The sequence below is a fragment of the Varanus komodoensis genome, unplaced genomic scaffold (genome assembly GCF_004798865.1).
Source record: "Varanus komodoensis strain SLA01 unplaced genomic scaffold, ASM479886v1 scaffold24, whole genome shotgun sequence".
Taxonomy (NCBI): domain Eukaryota; kingdom Metazoa; phylum Chordata; class Lepidosauria; order Squamata; family Varanidae; genus Varanus; species Varanus komodoensis.
Window position 1 is genome coordinate 12326722 of NW_025335641.1, and position 16992 is coordinate 12343713.

The 16992-nt window shown below is 39.7% G+C and overlaps 1 protein-coding gene across 8 annotated transcripts in view; it reads right to left on the bottom strand.

The window, feature by feature from the left end:
* The window catches only part of CDC14A (cell division cycle 14A), a 108379-nt gene that overhangs the window by 65476 nt on the left and 25911 nt on the right, over positions 1 to 16992 (bottom strand). For 5 of the 8 annotated variants that reach the window (XR_006414936.1, XM_044432220.1, XM_044432221.1 and 2 more), the window contains exons 5-7: positions 11731 to 11810; positions 3285 to 3351; positions 2499 to 2561 (exon numbers count right to left, since the gene is read on the bottom strand). Coding sequence is in view for 7 of the 8 variants with exons in the window: in XM_044432220.1 (XP_044288155.1) it covers positions 2499 to 2561; positions 3285 to 3351; positions 11731 to 11810 (210 nt within the window). In the remaining variant the exon portion in view is untranslated. The remainder of the gene's footprint in view (positions 1 to 2498; positions 2562 to 3284; positions 3352 to 11730; positions 11811 to 16992) is intronic. The other 3 variants (XM_044432219.1, XM_044432222.1, XM_044432223.1) reach the window with 1 other exon arrangement.

Consider the following 16992-nt stretch of genomic DNA (forward strand, 5'->3'; position numbering starts at 1 on the left):
CTAAAACCTCAGCTTTCAGGTTTTATTGCAGTGTTGGCACTTTGCGATAAATAAGTGGGTTTTGGGTTGCAGTTTGGGCACTCGGTCTCTAAAAAGGTTCGCCATCACTGACCTAGGTGATCAGTATTTTTTGTAGAAGTCTCTGCAGGACCGTGGGATTGCATGAAGAGTCCACGGAGGGCACCTTTGTGTTCCAGTTTACAGGAAATGCTATTTTATCTTTTCTTGTTCTTCTGTTAATAATGAAAAGGCTTGCAAAGAAACAGAAAGAAGGGATGAATTACAGCCTGATCATGTAGTGAGGGTCTAAGCAATGTTGGTTCACCTCTCCATTGTCATTGGCTTCCGTCAATCCTGGCCCTCATTACACAGAACTGAAGCTGGAAATGGCATCTGGATTTCAACATGATATGGCTGACAATATGGGGTAACTGTTGATCCTTTCTGGCCATTCAGTTCCTGATTCAATAAGGTGCATTCTGAATGCTATTTTCATGTCATTCCTATGCCAGTAAGTAGACATTCACAGAACCCAGTCAGCTTTGGCGTAGCTATCAAAGTTGGAACCAAAGTTCCATTCACAGTCCTGTTGGTGGAACAGGCAGAATTGAACAGGGTTCTCCGCAAATACAGAGCCCATCTGTATGTACACACAGATGAACACTTGGAAAATAATAGTTACGAGTAAGCAACTGGTCTTTCCTACACAAATCCAAATTGTTTCATTTATCTTTCTATGTCAGGATGTTGGAGTGTACATCCAATCATGTACTAGAGATGTTGAAGTGCACAGTTAATTAAAACAGAAGTGTGTACCTAAAAAAAAGTACAAATGCAACATGTTTTTGGAAAACAAATGCATCATACAAATACATTCATTATAGAGCCAGTAGGTTAGTGCTCTATTGAGGAAAACCCAGGTTCACTATTGTGTGTTTTATACACAGTTAGCCTTAATACAGGGCTTAAAACTCTAACAGTGCAATTTTAACAGCATTGATTACTTATTTATACTTTTTTTTGGGGGGGGGGGAGAGAACCCAAACTCCTATTAGGCTACCGAGATACAATGAAATATTCCATTATTTACTATGATCCCCAGTATTTTACCTAGGCTTTTGTGTATGGAAAGAGGGGAGCTTCTGTCATTATTTTTGGTTTTCTTCTCCAGGGCTTTTTAACAGCTCAATGAAAATTGCCTAAACTGGTAGCTTGTATCTTTTTCCCAGTCATATTGCACAGGGTTGTTTGCCTCTAACAAATGCATTTGCTGCTCTGTGCAAGTTTTCTTTTGTTTAAACAATTATGTTAGTAACGAGGGGCCCAATGTTGCCCAACAGTTTTTATGTTAAACTCTAGGAATTTCATGTTTTTAAATCTATGTGTTGAGTAATCTAATTGAATCTCTATTTTCAGCTAGTCCTTCTGTTAGACCCCAAAGCACTATCTCTGCATGGTGCTTGCCAGGACCCTCCTGACTGTTCACCAGATCCTGCTTGCCTACCTCTTCCCTGCCATCTACGCTTTGCTGCCACAGTCCTAATGAGCAAGCAGGAAATGCGCTTCGATGACTTCCTGCTTCCTCATTAGTGCTGTTGCTGTGAGCTTGCAGGAGATGAGGCCATTGGCAGGGAAGAGGAACACGGTGTGGTATGTGGAGGGATGACGGAGGGAAGTAAGTGCGGCAGGGCAGAAGGAAAAGGTCAGCAGTGGTAATAGGTGGAGTGTGTGTGGTGCTGGCAGGGGGAAGGGCGACTGCCGCCATCATGATGCAGGAGGAGGAGGAAATGGCAAGGGAAGGTGCACTCACCTAGCCCCACATACTTAATAGTGAAGGATGGTTAAACGGCCCTTTGTATGCCAACCACAATGGAGCTCAACCTCAAAAGAAAAGTTAATATTTAACAACTAGTGCAAGTATTTCCTATAGTAATTATTACTTAACCCACTTACCAGCGCTTCCTGCCAGAAAAAATGTGACTGAGGACATACTACATACGCATTCTCAAGCACCTACTTTAAATGTTATTTCAGATTTAGTATATATAAAATACTGTGCCAAGCAAATAGCAACTCAGCAGCAAAACTTCATTTAATGCAACAAATGAAATAGGACAGGCTCTACAAGCTAAATATGGAACAGAACTAAATGGCCAGTTACTGAAAGAACATTTTTCTTCCTGTATTTCTCTTGTCCACATAGTCCTAATCAGTAATTTTTAAAGAATGACGTTTGCACTGTTAAATGTGATATATATCCTCTGGTGACATTAGGTAGCATTCAGATGATGCCAAGGCTCTAAGCAATCTTACATTTCCTTGTCTTTGTCCTTTTATTATTGACTAAACCAAACAACTGTAAGACAATTTAGCAGATCAGCAATGCATTAATTATGGAGAAACTCCAATCCAGGACAATCCTAAGCTTTTCATCAAGACATATCTAGTTGATTGTGTTTAAGCATGGGCAAAATTGTTAATTTAAAATATGTACAAACCTCATAGTGCTCATACTCATCTGCATCAAATGTCTTGAAGTCAACAAATCCATGCTGAAAGGCCTGGAAAGAAACAAATGACCATTTTTTTCTTTCAGATCTGAAGAAGAGAACAATGAACATTTCGATTTGAATGAGCACTTGCCCTTTGAAGATTTAGAATGTTCAGATGTATTTAGAAGCAGACAAAAAATGGGTGCAGCTGGTAAGAAACATGCTATCATAAGTATTTTCATAAATACTTCTCCAAGCTTCAGCTTTCAACATTATATGTAGCAGTTAAGAACCTTTAAAATTTGTTGTCCCTCCACCCTGCACTGCTTTAATCCATTCTCCCTCACTCCAAATTCTCCTTTATGAAGAATCACTGGCTTCCCACAATCCATGACCTAGTTCTAAGACAGGATGAAAGGTAACATTTCTGATGCCCTCTACCCCAAGCACTATCGAGAAACTGCCTGTGCAAAGTGCGCATAGGAAGGAAGTAATGAGGTTTACACCTGCTTTCAGAATATAACATGATTTTAAGCATGCCATATACAAGAATGCCATGCATTATATAACAGAATTATAAGGACCAAGTATATTAGTAAACTTGTCAGCATTGATCAAGCAAGCAAAGGCATAATTGCAGGTCAGCACAAAAACATACTAACATTGAGCAGTGAGTTAATCAACAGTTCATCAGCTTTGGTGAAGGACATATTTTCAAGTAATAGCCCAGTGAGCTTCTTTGTTTGCATGTGCCTTAAGGATATTAATTTTTGTTTCCTATCTACGCGTTACCTTTTTTATTCCTTGTAGGCAGTCCAAAATAGATAGGTTATATGTAGAATTTCCAAATGAAGCATCCCTATTAAAATAGATATTAACATATGATGAATACAAAAACAAACACAAAAACAAACCCTGTAAACCAGATGAAAAGGTGACAGATAATCTTTCAGGTTTCCAATCTTGTGAAATCTTAAGTTCAAGAGGAAGACTATGTATGCACTGTAGACACAGCTCTTCTCAAATAACTGAAGATACATATGCTCATTAAAATGTTAACAGGATAACTTTTCAAATGCATAATTTATTTTTTAGAAACTGACAAAGGGATCTCTCCAGGCTGGGAGGATGGACATCAAAATGGTAAATGCAGTTCAGTGTAAGCGAGTGTAAAGTAATGTGAGTTGGGACAAGACATCCCAACTTCATGAATAGATAGATAGGATCTAAACCAGCAGTGGCTGATCAAGAAAGGGATCTGCAAGCTATGGGAAAAAGATAAATGAAAATATCAACCCAGTGTATAACTGCTGTGAAAAAGTCAAACTGTATGTTTAGCATGACCAGCAGAAGGAAAAAGGAGGAGAGGGAAGGAAAAGCAAAAGCAAAGTTAAGTTGCCAAGATTACAATCCCCTTATACAAATCTTTGATGTGACTACACTTATAATATTGTGCACAGTTCTGGTTGCACTGAAAAAGGAGCTTATTGCACTGAAGAAGTGCAGAGAAGAGCAACTGAAATGATGAGGAGGTTGGAGCAATACCCCAATGCAGTACCATCACAACAACTGGGATTGTTTAGCTTAGAAAAAAGCATGTGAAGGGAAATAAGACAGAGGTGCTTAAAATTATGGTGTGGATAAAGTGGAGACGGAGATATTTTTCTCTCTCCCCCATAATATTAGAACCTGGCGTGATCCTATGAAACCATTTGTTGGGAGATTCAAGACAGATAAATGGAAGCACTTATTCACACAGTTCATAGTTCAACTATGGAATTCACTGCCACAAGGAGCAACAATGACAATCAATCTGGATGGTTTTAACAGGGAACAATAAATCCATGGAGGAGAATGCTATCAAAGGCTACTAGCCTTGGTGGCTATGGCCCACTTTCACTATCGAGGTGACATGCCTGCATGTCAGCTGCTGAGGAGCTTGGGCCGGTGGAATGCTTGTAGCCATCTTGCTTGATTCTAGGGCAACTGGTTTGCCACTGTGTGAACCGAGTGTGGGACTGAATAGACCACTGGACTGCTCCAGCACGGTTTTTCTTATGTTTGTGCCCCTGGTCTCAATATCTTGATTTGATTCAAGTTCATGGAATTATTCTGAAAACCACCTTTTCAAGTACATTTTTGTTGTTATGCTTAGTGATAGCAGTCTGCACTAACTTAAAAGGAAAGTGGTAGAAAAGAAAACAGAAGACAGCAAGAAGAGAAGGAAGGTGAAACTCAAGCTTAGTTACTTTTCAGACTATTAAACTTCACTATATTTGCCTGGATTAATATTTTTAGGTTTTTGTTTACTTTATAGAATTCAATACAATTAACAAATTGGAACAAGTTCTCTCAAAATTGAATTATAATTAGCAAAACTGGATATATTTCCAAAATTTGGTGAATTAAGAATAGCTTCTCAATTTTTCTGGTCAAAAAGTACTCATTAGTCCTCTGCATTGTAAATACATGTGTGGAACTGGGGCAAATATGGTGGGAAACTGGAAATCACATTTGTAGAATACTAAACAAATGCTTTCATATTTAACTGCTGGATACAGTATTTACTGCAAACGTGTATTCTACGTGTCCAACAAATGACAGAACGTGAAGACAAGGAAATAGAACAGATAAAGCATTCCAGGAAAGTAATTTCATATACTACAGTATATGGATCAGTACACTAACAGTTATGTTCATAGAATAAAACCTTATAAAGTCATCAAAAACATAAGGAGAGTTGATACATGGGGACGGTGGAGGGTGAATGATGAAAAGCCAACAAACCCGATATATTGTGGATCACTCAGTCTAAAGTTTAGTACATTGGGAGTTAAGGAAGTCTCTGCAGAGGGAATTGGGGAATTCTGTACAGAGGACTTAACACCGTATGTCTCCCTCCAGCTGCTGAAGCTGCTACAGATAACACATGCAAGTTTTACTGTGTGTTTCTAGAACAAATGAATGGTAACAATTACATCCAACAACCAAAAAAGTCTCAGCATCAGAGAAATTACAAAAGACAATCACCTACACCTTGCCAAATCACAGTCAACAAAACTTGCAGACCATAATATATATTCTAGCCTTCTGTTCTTGTATGAACTGTGGTTTATAAGCAGTGCGGCTGTAGTCCTCCACAGTCACTGGACATCAATTGCTGTATTACTTATTCTTATCAACGAGGAAGAATTCCAGGTAATATGACTGGGGGTGAGAAGCTGATGCACATGTACATTCTTCCTTCATTATCAAGGTTTGCAGAATACATATTTCACTATACAGTATAATGACCATATCACTATACTACCTATATCTGACACACTTTGGTGTGATAAGACGTTAAGATATATAGCTCGAGGCTTCATGTTCAATATTTTTTACAATTTTCTTAATGCAAAAGTAATGGCTGGGTTTGTATGCCAAGGTAAGCTATCCTACACCAGATGTGGCTGATAGATGACTGGGTACATTGTGGCTAAAGCACCCCTTCCTTCCCACTCGGGTGTTCCTTGAGACACTGTAGAAGGACCAAGGGCCCCCTCTCTCCCATATGAGATCGGCGGGAGAGGCCCTTCTCCGGGAGCCCTCCGTGAGAGAAATTAGGAGGGTGGTTACTCGGAGAAGGGCTTTCTCAGCGGTGGCGCCTAAGTTATGGAATGCGCTCCCCAGAGAGGTCCGCCTGGCGCCGTTGTTATTTGTTTTTCGGCGCCAGGCTAAGACCTTTTTATTTAAGCAACATTTTAAATGCTAAATACAATTGAATTTTATCTGGCCAGGGCGGCTTATTTTATAATGTGAGTTTTAATTAAGATTATTTTATATGGATTTTAACTTGTTTTATCTATGTTGTAAGCCGCCCCGAGGCTTCGGCGAATGGGGCGGCATAAAAATGTTTTAATAAATAAATAAATAAATAAATATGAGCCCTTTTGGGCCCACTATGGCTTTCTTCTTCTTCTTCTTCTTCTTCTTAATCTTCAAATTGCTGGAACTGGCTGCCAAGTTGGCTTCTGTGATCCCCCCCTTGTGCAGCCATGAGCTGTTCCTCCAAGGTGCCCCAGCAGTACTCTGGAGAGGCCCTTTTTCAATGGCCCATTTTACTGTTAACACTTTTAAAAAAAATAATTGAAATTATTTTTGTATTGCTCATTTAGTTCAACTGTGAAAGACCACAGTTGCACAGGAGTGGCAAGGAGAGGGTAACAGGCAGGGGATGCCTACCCACAAAGTACAGCAGACCCCCATCCTATACAGTACTTCCACAGGGTGCCGAAGAGTCAATCCCACCCTGACCAGTCACGTGATTCAAAAGTCTAGCGAGATTATCACTTGCAAAGGGGGAGGGGGTCTCAAATCCCACTTTTGTAGCAAGATCTTTGGGGTTTTTTTGGCAGAAGCTCATGTCTCTCAAAGGTCTCCCATATTTTCCAACAGTTCCTGAGATGCTGCCATTTTGGGAACATGGATAAGTAGAAAGGGATTCCTCGCGGTGAGTAATTTTACCCACTGGAAGAGAGTTGCACATTTTCTTTGGCACACTGAACGTAATAGTACTATGGCAATATAGTGCTACTACAAAACAGTAGTATTAGAAACAAAGTTTAAAAGATACCATGGCTGTACATTGTGGTATGTTCTTGGATCCATTGGCAAGTGTTTTCTATTTAATGAATGTCTGAAATAAATGTTCAGAACAGTTCAGTGTTTGAATGAATACGTATGGCATTTATGGGAAAGTTTACCCAGAGAGGAAGCAAAAGCCAGACTTCTGTAATTCATAACATGTTGGCTACCTTAATTTATTAGTGCATGCTTCAGAGAATGCTTGTTTGAAATGCCTGAATGGAAGCAGTTAGACTGACATGAGCTCCTGCACTTTGAGAACTGAAGCCCAAATATAGATTTCTGTTTAATAATTCACAATTCAGTGGCGCTTTACCATGTTTTATACAGGATTAGCATTAAAGAAAACTAAACATGAGCTAAGAACAAATGTTAGGCATGAAATTTTAAGAGGACTAAAGCAACAACAACAAAAACTAGAAAACTTAAGGTACATTTCAAACATACTGACAATTATATGACATTCTTAAAGGGGCTAAGAATAAATATGAATTTGTGTTAAACACTGACTTGATGCTTAACGCAAATTCTAAATGCATTCTACCAAACAGAATCCCAAATATACAAGGGTATACAGAGATGCACTCTTCTACTGCTACTTTGGGATGGCTTAATAAGGAGGAAGGAGATTTGGTGACTGATGTGAAGGAACTGCAGAGCTGCCAAATGGCTATTTTGCCTCTGTGTTCTCCTCAAAGTTGGCCGAGGGAGATCTGCATGGGGGACTGGGGATTTAGGGGTACAGATTAGAGTCACCCCCACAGAAGTTGAGGAGCTCAGGGTAGTGGATGTTACAAAAGTGCCAGGCCCTAACAGCTTACACCCAAGGGTACTCGGGGTACTCACGCCCACTAGCCTCCATTTCTGAAGCCTCGTGGAAAATGAGTGAGGTTCCAGAGGACTGGAGGGTGGCATCAGTGGTCCCAATCTTCAAAAAGGATAGTAGAGGGGGCATGAGGAATTGCAGGCTGGTTAGCCTTATGTCCATTCTAGGAAAGACAATGGAAAGTTCGTAACAGTGAGAGATCTAGTAATCCTAGATATGGAAGGGAGGTTGGCAGCCATGCAACAAGGCTTCCACAAGAACAGGTCCCGCAGACGAACCTTGTGGAATTCTATGACAGGGTTTCAAGGTAGCTAGAGTGGCAAAGTTCAGGGGACCAAGTTTCAAGGTGGATGCCAGGAAGTACTTCCTGACAGTTAGGATCCTAGTGTATGGAATGGGCTGAGATGGTTGAAGCCCCATCAGTGTGGGTGTTTAAGGATAGGCTGGACATGCACATGGTGGGCATGTCGTGAGCGGAGCCGGCTGAAGGACAGACTAAATAGCCTGGGAGGCCCCTCCTGACTTGCTGTTTCTATATTCTATGGTACTGCATGTGATGAGGTTGACAAGGTAACAAAATAGCTTGAATAATCATACGTTTTGATCAATTAAGTCTGTCTACAAATTACTAGCTTTTAAAAAAATCAATGTTTGACAATGGCACCAAAATCACAGCCAGCTATTATCTTAGAAGAAACACCCCTTTTTGTGTGAAGTGGGGGGGGGGCTCTAAGATATGCTATTTTAAATGATTCTACTAAAACAATTTTTTAAAAATAGGCTGTCCAATCAGGAGCATCTTTTTTTTTAAATAACTAAGATTTGAATTGATCTGTAAAAAAAGGAGGAGGAGTTAACCTTTCCCAGGTTTCAGGCCTCAAGCGTGATCGCCTCTCTCAAATGTTCAATGTTGGCAGTCAATTTAACATGCCCCTTCTATTTCCATATATGCAGAGAAAGATACACTTCTGTATTTTCAGTACATAGAACATTATAACTGCTACCTGAACAAAAAGAAAAGCATATGCCTCGTGCAAGTTTTATTTTATGCCATTAGTCAGGGCTATTTGTTTAGTGCCATATTTTGCTCTTCTGTGGAACTGTGCAGCCTCTTAATCAGGCAGCCTGAGGGAAGCAGTTTTCATTTTTAAAAGCACATTTTCAGTGTTGTTGACTGCAAAGGCAATGGTTAGATAAACCTCAGAAGCTGAAGAGGTTGCTTAGCAGAGAATGTGTGGTGTTCGGTACCTATCCTGGGTACCTTGCCTCTTCCTGGCTATGAAGAAGCAGAGTCATGCAGAAGTGTACATTTGTACAAATTTTGGTGAAATAAAAGGTGCAGCATTTGATACCATCCTTCTGTGTTTCTTGTTAAAAAGCAAGTAAAAAGGAGAGCCATTCATCAATTTATTTTAAGGGTAGAAGCTAGAGCTAACCAGTTATATCTCTTCTTCCTTCCTTTCTTCCCACTGTGACATTTTCCTTATACAGTAAGCTTGGGGAAAAATAATTTAATGTTTCAACCACAAGCTTGGTCCATATACAAAGGCAACCCATGGATTGCTAGGACTATGTGGAGTAAACAAGTACACTGCCTCCCAACTATCCTGCATCTGCTTTGTTTCTAGATTACAAAACAAACTAGTTGTAAGCAAGCACAACTCTTCCCTCAACAGCCGAGGGCCCTGAGTCTGCATGTTGCAGAGCACAACCCAGGAACTTGTATTGTAATCTCAAGACAAAGTAAAAATAGGGAGCTGTCAGGAAGCTGCAAGAGTGTTTAACTCATGCCATTAATACACGAATCAGGTCATAGTGTACATGCCCTTGGTGGGGCATGTACTCCTCACTTGGGAAGACTCAGACTCACCTCTGGGTGATTTGGGTTGCTTTACTTAGAAGGAATCCCAAATCTGTCCAGATCAGCTTGATTCCATGTGGGATTTCTCCAAATCTAATGCATACTCCTAATTTCTATAAAGGATAAGTGTGATTAAGCTTTAGAGCAGACAAGGCCACCTCTGTATTGTGGGAGGAAACACAATGCAAGAAATTTTATCAAATCTGATGTGAACCAAATTGCTCTCAATGTCATTTTCTAACGCAGAAATGATCACACCAGTAATTTGACAAAAATGGACTTGGTATTATGGCCTTGAAATCAAGCTTTCCTTTCTCTAAGTGAACAAGTTCAGGCAAGCCCAGAAAGCCTTTACAATACATTGTTAATAAAACTATGGCTACACCATCTCTTTTCCACAGCAACAAATATCAATATAGGTTGTTCTTACAAATATAAAGTTCTCATATCAAAGAACATCCTCCTACTGCTTATGCTACATCTTGCTTCAGTGTTAAAGCTACCCCATTTCTTCTGAGTTTGTCATTTCCAGAGTAAACACTGTCTGTCCAAAATACCTAATTCCAGTCCACTTTATTTTGGGTACACCAAGTACTGAGACATTTCAAATAACCCTCTTCAGCCAGCATTAACTTTCTCCCCTCCCATATTTCCAGTATACACGAAGGTTTGAAACTGGTAGGATGGAATATCTGTTCAAGCCATTTAATTAAATTTCACCTGTATTTTGCTCCTGCATTGCTTAAAGGTTGGTTAACTTTTAAGCAGATTAAGATTTTTCAGGTCATTGAACGAAATGGAAACATAAACAAATAGTAATGTAGGTACTTTATGAATCTGTTGTTCATACAGTGATTCGGTCCTGCCGCAATATGGAGGCATGGGGCACAAGACTACACTTTCTCCATAGCAGCATCTAGACGGTGACATTCATTAACCTGAAAAATTTACCAATCTGCTTAATTTTGCATGTTCAGGCAGTGGTGCAGATGGTGTTCTTTGAGCATGTCTTTTCTAATGATGGCTTTAGCTTTCAATATTTGCTACTGTTTTGGGGAATGGATATTTTTTTATTGCCACCTGTGGTGTCTTGCTTTAATTTTGATCTTATTTTGCTTATTATTTTAAGGCAATTTGTTTTCAACTAATTTGTGAGCCGCCCCGATAAAATAAAAGTTAATAAAAGCATTTTGTTATTGAATGATGCACCAAAAACAGATTAAATCAGGATTTCAGTATGAGCCAAAGGCCATTGAGAGTGAAGGAAAAGTCACATAAGAGTTACTGCACTGCTTTTAATATATAGTTATAAGTACCCTACTCAGTATTATTTTAGCAGAACGAATGAACAGGCAGCATGTGGTAGTTTCAAGTTATCAATGTAAGCAAAGAATAACATATCTCCTCTTAATCCTAATTGCTCAAGTTATATACATTCCTGTATACTGAGTAAATGTATCAATTACCCACTAAAGATCACTTGAGCTAAAGGTTTGGATAATTCAGCAATGCCAAGTGAAGAAGGGAAAAGGAGACCCAAGGAAAGATCAAAATAATCCTGTGTATGATTGGAAGATACTTTTGGGTGCACTGCAGGGCAGGATAGGGGGCTGAAGCAGGAAACTACAATCCTTCTTTCGATCTTAATTACTAGTGGGTGGCAGGAGGAAGGAACAAGCAGCCAGAAAACTGGTCTAAACACATGTGGGGGACTTTCTGGAACTTTAACAAGAGCTGGTGTTACATAGTGGTTAAGTTTGCAACAAGAGCTGGTTAAGAGACTAAGCTATCGATCAGGAAGACCCTGGTTTGAATTATATGTCTTTCATGAACTCAAGCTACCCTCACTCAGGAAGATAATAATACTAACTTAGTTTACATGGCTGTTGTAAAGATTAGGGTTAAAGTATTATTTTCAGTCATACCTAAATGGAAGATATGGAGGATTAGATCCTGATAAAAGTATACGGTAAGCTTCTTCTGGCGTTTTCTTCAGGTAGATCACCTATAATGAAAACCAATTTAAAGCAACACTTCATCTTAAGCTGAAATGATATGGATAGCTGTCTAATATATTTCTCTTGAGTTAATGATTTAATGTAAACTGGATATAACTAGGATATGTGGCAATTCAGCCCTTTACCATTTGCTATGCAGCCTTAAAATATTTACATGCTTTAGTAACTAACAGTTATACCATATTTAATAGAAGTACCCCAGAAAATTGCTTTCAAGTAAATTATGTTTCACTGCACGTTGTCATAAAAATTCATTATGATTTTTTCTCTACCACCTAATTCTATTGTCTGGAATTAAGGCAGCTATTTGTGAGTCAGGGTTTTCTAACAAACAAAAATGTTCTTGTTATATTAGAAGAGTTCACTGAGCATGAGTAATTAAGCAGTAACTGCTGCTCTTCATACATTTTTGGTATTACTGCCCCAAAATTGTAAACATTGATCAATATTATTTCACCTGCTGTACATTCTGATACTACAGTTCTTAGCTGGCTCCCCTACCAAGCCACTTACTGCCTCTCTGGTTACGGAGAATTCTATTTTCTCCTCATCCCATAAATCCTGTGTTAGTCACATAAAGGCATCCATAGACTCCTGTGGGCACAGGGATTTCAATTCTCTTCCATAAGAAGGGCAACTCAGTGCATGTAGGCACATGCCCCACTATGAAAGCAGGTGTTCCATTTCTCACAGGGAAGAACAGGAAGTGCCAGGACATACAGGATTTTATAGACTCAAACAGACACCAAAGTCTAAAGCCTAAAAGTATAAAAATTAAGCAATATTGCCTATACAGTGATCATCCTGTATCTTTACCACCCTATCTTTAATGCAGTCAACACCATTTCTTTTTAAATGAATTTCAGAAAGGTTTTAGAATTACTTCCCAAAGAATAGAGATTGCTTTCCTGTGGCTATAACTTACACAGAACCCTGAACTGGTATAAAAAGGTGGGATTTCATTTGAGGAAACTGTACTTCAAACCCAGTTTGTTTCAATACCATGTCAGCTCTACAAATGCTTGCATAGAAACTCTCTCGAGTTCATCGCATATGTTCTACTCTGTATTCTCTGTAAGAATGCTCCCTTTCCCCATTCAGTACTGGTCTTCTTGAAATCAAATTACTTCCTTCTATCTTTTCTTCTTTTGTAGTTATGTAGTATGACATACTGACAGCATTTCGTGGTATCAAAACAAACAAGCAAAACTAAAGCTAAGGAATTTCTGAAGAAGTGCACAACGAAGATGCATTATGAGCAGTATAGTTCATTGTATGCTTTATCACTTTAAAAAGTTCTACCATAAGGTTTTTTTAAAAAAAATTGTTAACAGATAGGTGATATATACATGATACACATTTCTTGAAATGTTATGCTGACTTTCTTTTATTTCCTTAGTTCATTCTTGATAAGTCGTTTTCCATGCTGAAGACACATGAAGAACATGATAAACTAAATTTGCAACTGAATTCTACACATTTTGCCTAAGTCTAAAAAGGGTACTTCATTATAGGCTATAGAGTTAATTTTCACCATGCTATAGAATATTTATTTATTTATAGCCCTTCTCTCCTCCTTTTTTTGAGGAACTCAAGGCAGTTTACATAATTCTCCTCCTCTCAATCTTATCTTCTCAACAACAATCCCTCAAAGGCTGTCACAAAGAGAAAGTTCAAGATCTCTTCTTGCTGATACCAGAGTGTAGGACACAGAATAATCAGCTCAAGCTGCAACAACCCAGACTCAGGCTAGATGTCAGAAATAGCTTCCTCACTGGCAGAGCAACATGACAGTGGAACCAGCTGCCTAGAGAGGTGGTGAGTTCTCCCAGACTAGGGACTTTCAAAAAGAAACTGGACAGCCATCTGAGTGGGATGGTGTAACATAGTGTCCTGCAATGGCAGGGTGTTGGACCTGATGGCCTTCATGGCCCCTTCCAACTCTACTATTTTATGAATCCTGTGAGTAGGTTGGGTTGGGAGTCTGTTACTGGCCCACAGTGAGTCCATGGCTGAATAGGGACTAGAACCCAGTCCTGCCTTCTTTAATGATTACACTGCACTGACTCACATTTACGTAAATCACCAGAGAGTTTTGGCTATTCGGCAATAACTAAGTAAATTAGTAAATTACAAGTTAATGTAACTGTCTTTTTCATTATTTTCAGTTCAGCAGTAGTTGAACTGCTGCTGAAATGACAGATGCATGCTAAGAATTTGGTGAAAGTAGCAAAAGTATCCCAAGAAACTTGCAAGCTGGAATAGATTGCGCAATGATACTGCACAAATGAAATAAGATTGCTATTCTAGTGCTTTTTTCAATTTCTATAGGAAGCAATTCATTGATTAAACCAGACGACAGTATACACTGGACATGCCAAAAATTCCCTGAGCCATCTAGTACATCCCCAGCTAAAAAGTTAGAGGGACGAGGACTGTTGTTTGCTAACAAAGGGGAAGACAGTTTAAGAAGAAAAGGCTGGGATTTTCATGTTACATTCTGTATAGCACACGACAGTAGTACAGATAATGTAACATGAGAGGCGAAAAATTGGGTTTGGTGCAAAAATATGCAGGTCACTGTGCGTGCCTGTTTAAGGTACATAGCTACTAGTGAAAATTGTATCTGTAGAATTTAATCTAGCGTTTGTCTAGTCTCACTTTACACATTAATATTTTAGTATAAGAACAGTAAAAAAACCCTCTGAACTAACAAAGCTCAGAATGTCATGCACTACATGAATATCAGGAAAAATAGGATTGTGCATAGGAAACCTAGCCTGTGAAGAGTAAAGTGAGTGAAAGATAAGTGCACTATTTTTAAGGTTGTGTGCACAGTTCAATGGAAGTTACTGCTTCAAAAGGGAACAGGCTGCAATTCTGTTTTCCTCAAAGTAGAGTTTGCTATGTTAAGACATAATTTTGTTGCCCAATAGTTCTTTAAGCCTTACAAAAATGTACAGATTCCACATACTGTGGGAAGCAGCAATGTGCTTGGCTCTTGGGGAAAGCTGTCCTAACTCCGAGTTTGCCTTGCCATGCGATACGGCATCTAAATGGAGCTACATGTGTAGTTCTAGTCCCCTGAAGAACATTTACCCTCAAAAGGTAAGTTATTGGAGACTGGGTCCAGAAGCCTAAGCCCTATTTAAATGCTATCAAGAGCATGCACCTGGTTTCTCCACAAGGAGGATACTATACTATTAGAATTCATCTATGGTAGATGCTGGAAGGGGCACCAAATCCTTTGCTCAACCAACAATATTGTTAATCTGCTTGAGTCAGCAGTAAAGTCTATCCTTCTACTCTACCACATACAAGTACCAGTGTTCTGCATTGATCTGGAGGTTTATTTCTGCTATCCTCTGCACGGTCAAGGGTCACTGCTTTTTTTTCTTCTTTTCATTGCAGACAAGTCTGAGTCCTGAATTCAAATAGCTAACTTTATTTATGCAAGACTGTTTTGCTTCAAGGTTATACAATAGATTGGGTTACCAATAATGGATGTGAATAAGTAAAACAGCAATGGCACTACTTACCTACTGTAAATAAAATAGCCCATGGAGAGGAAGCTGATGATCAGAATAATGGGGAAAGGCTACCGTCCTTTCATTCAGGCTAGCTGTGCTAACCATTCGTTGCTATTATGATAGGTCCTTTACAGTGCAGTCCCTTGGGCACTGAATCTCCTTGCCTGACAGTAGTTGCTCATACTGCTCCTTTCTTTTCATTTGATGCCTATCTCTGGAGTCTGTCATTTTCAGCCCTCCTCCTCCTCCTCCTCTGCTGGTATCTTCACTCTCAACTGCATAATAGCTTTTAGTAACACATAAAACATTCCTACCTAATTCTCTCTGCTGTGGCCTTGAAACTTCTACCAACTCAGCCACCTCCTCAATTGAATCAGAATCAAAAGTTATCGTATTTGTCCGTGTATAAGATGCTACTTTTTCTTAAAAACATTTACTTAAAAATGAAGGTGTGTCTTATACATGGGGGACTGGGGGAGGGAGACTGGCGTGGGCGGGGGGGGGCAGCAAAACAGTGCGCATGCGCAGGGGGCAATGTGGCGCCGCAGGCAGGCAGGCGGGGGCGGCGAGGTGCTGCGGGGGCCTGGTGAAGAGGTTGCACGGGCTGGGAGGCGCTGCGGGGGGGGGGGGCAAAGCAGCACACGCATGGCAGCTGCTTGTTCACTGGAGATGGGTAGGAAAAGTGGGGGGCATCCTATACATGGGGGAGTCCTATAGATGGAAAAATACCGTATGTCTTGCTGAGGTGCCTCTGAAAAGGTCTTGAGTTTAATCTTGGTAAACTAAGGGATTCTCTGGTGCTGCAAGGCTAAGTATACTCAGGCCACTACCATTGATCAGATTATGAAAGGCCACTCAGGGGCTAAACTTCCCAGTTTTTCAGGAAGAAGATCATGGCAAAGGAAAGGCCAATCTGGTCTCATCCATCCGTTAGGGAAGGAGTATCTGAAGGAAACGTGCTATATGGAGATATAGTTCTGCTCTACTGTTTGCTTTTTTCTCCCTACTGGTTGCTTTTCCCCTGTGAGATCCATGTATTCCCCCATGGCATCATTTGTCAGCCATGCCCTTTTGATATTTACACAGCCCAACAACTCAGGCTCAATACTAGCCAATAAATATCAGCTATTACAAAAAATTAAACAGTGGGGAGTGTTTTACTCTCCTAGGAGATTCTGTAGCAGACCTTAACGTCATTACACTCCTTGCAAGAAGTGTCAAGTGAGACTCAAGTGCAAAGTGCCAATCCGGAATTGATTAGTAACTATAACATCCTCCAGTTTCATTACAGTAGGATATTTAATATTTATGCCACTATGCCACTCTGGATTTTATTGGTTTTATGCCTAAAGTTTCTGGTCTTTTAAAGTTATATATGAAATTGTAATTCTATTTGCTATATCTTAAGTTATATGACATCCTGACAGCCTTTCACTGAAGGGTGACTCACGAAGAAGGAAGGGAATCCAACAAATTGCTCACAGTGTCCATGTTTAAAACTTTCTGCACAAGTGTTTAGGATGAGACAGACAAACTGCAATCCCAATACAATTTTGCAAAGCGTGTTAAAATCACATAGCAGAACGCTATGACCAAACAAGATGTTACATTTGGAAATCTTAGCCTGTCCTTGTTTTCC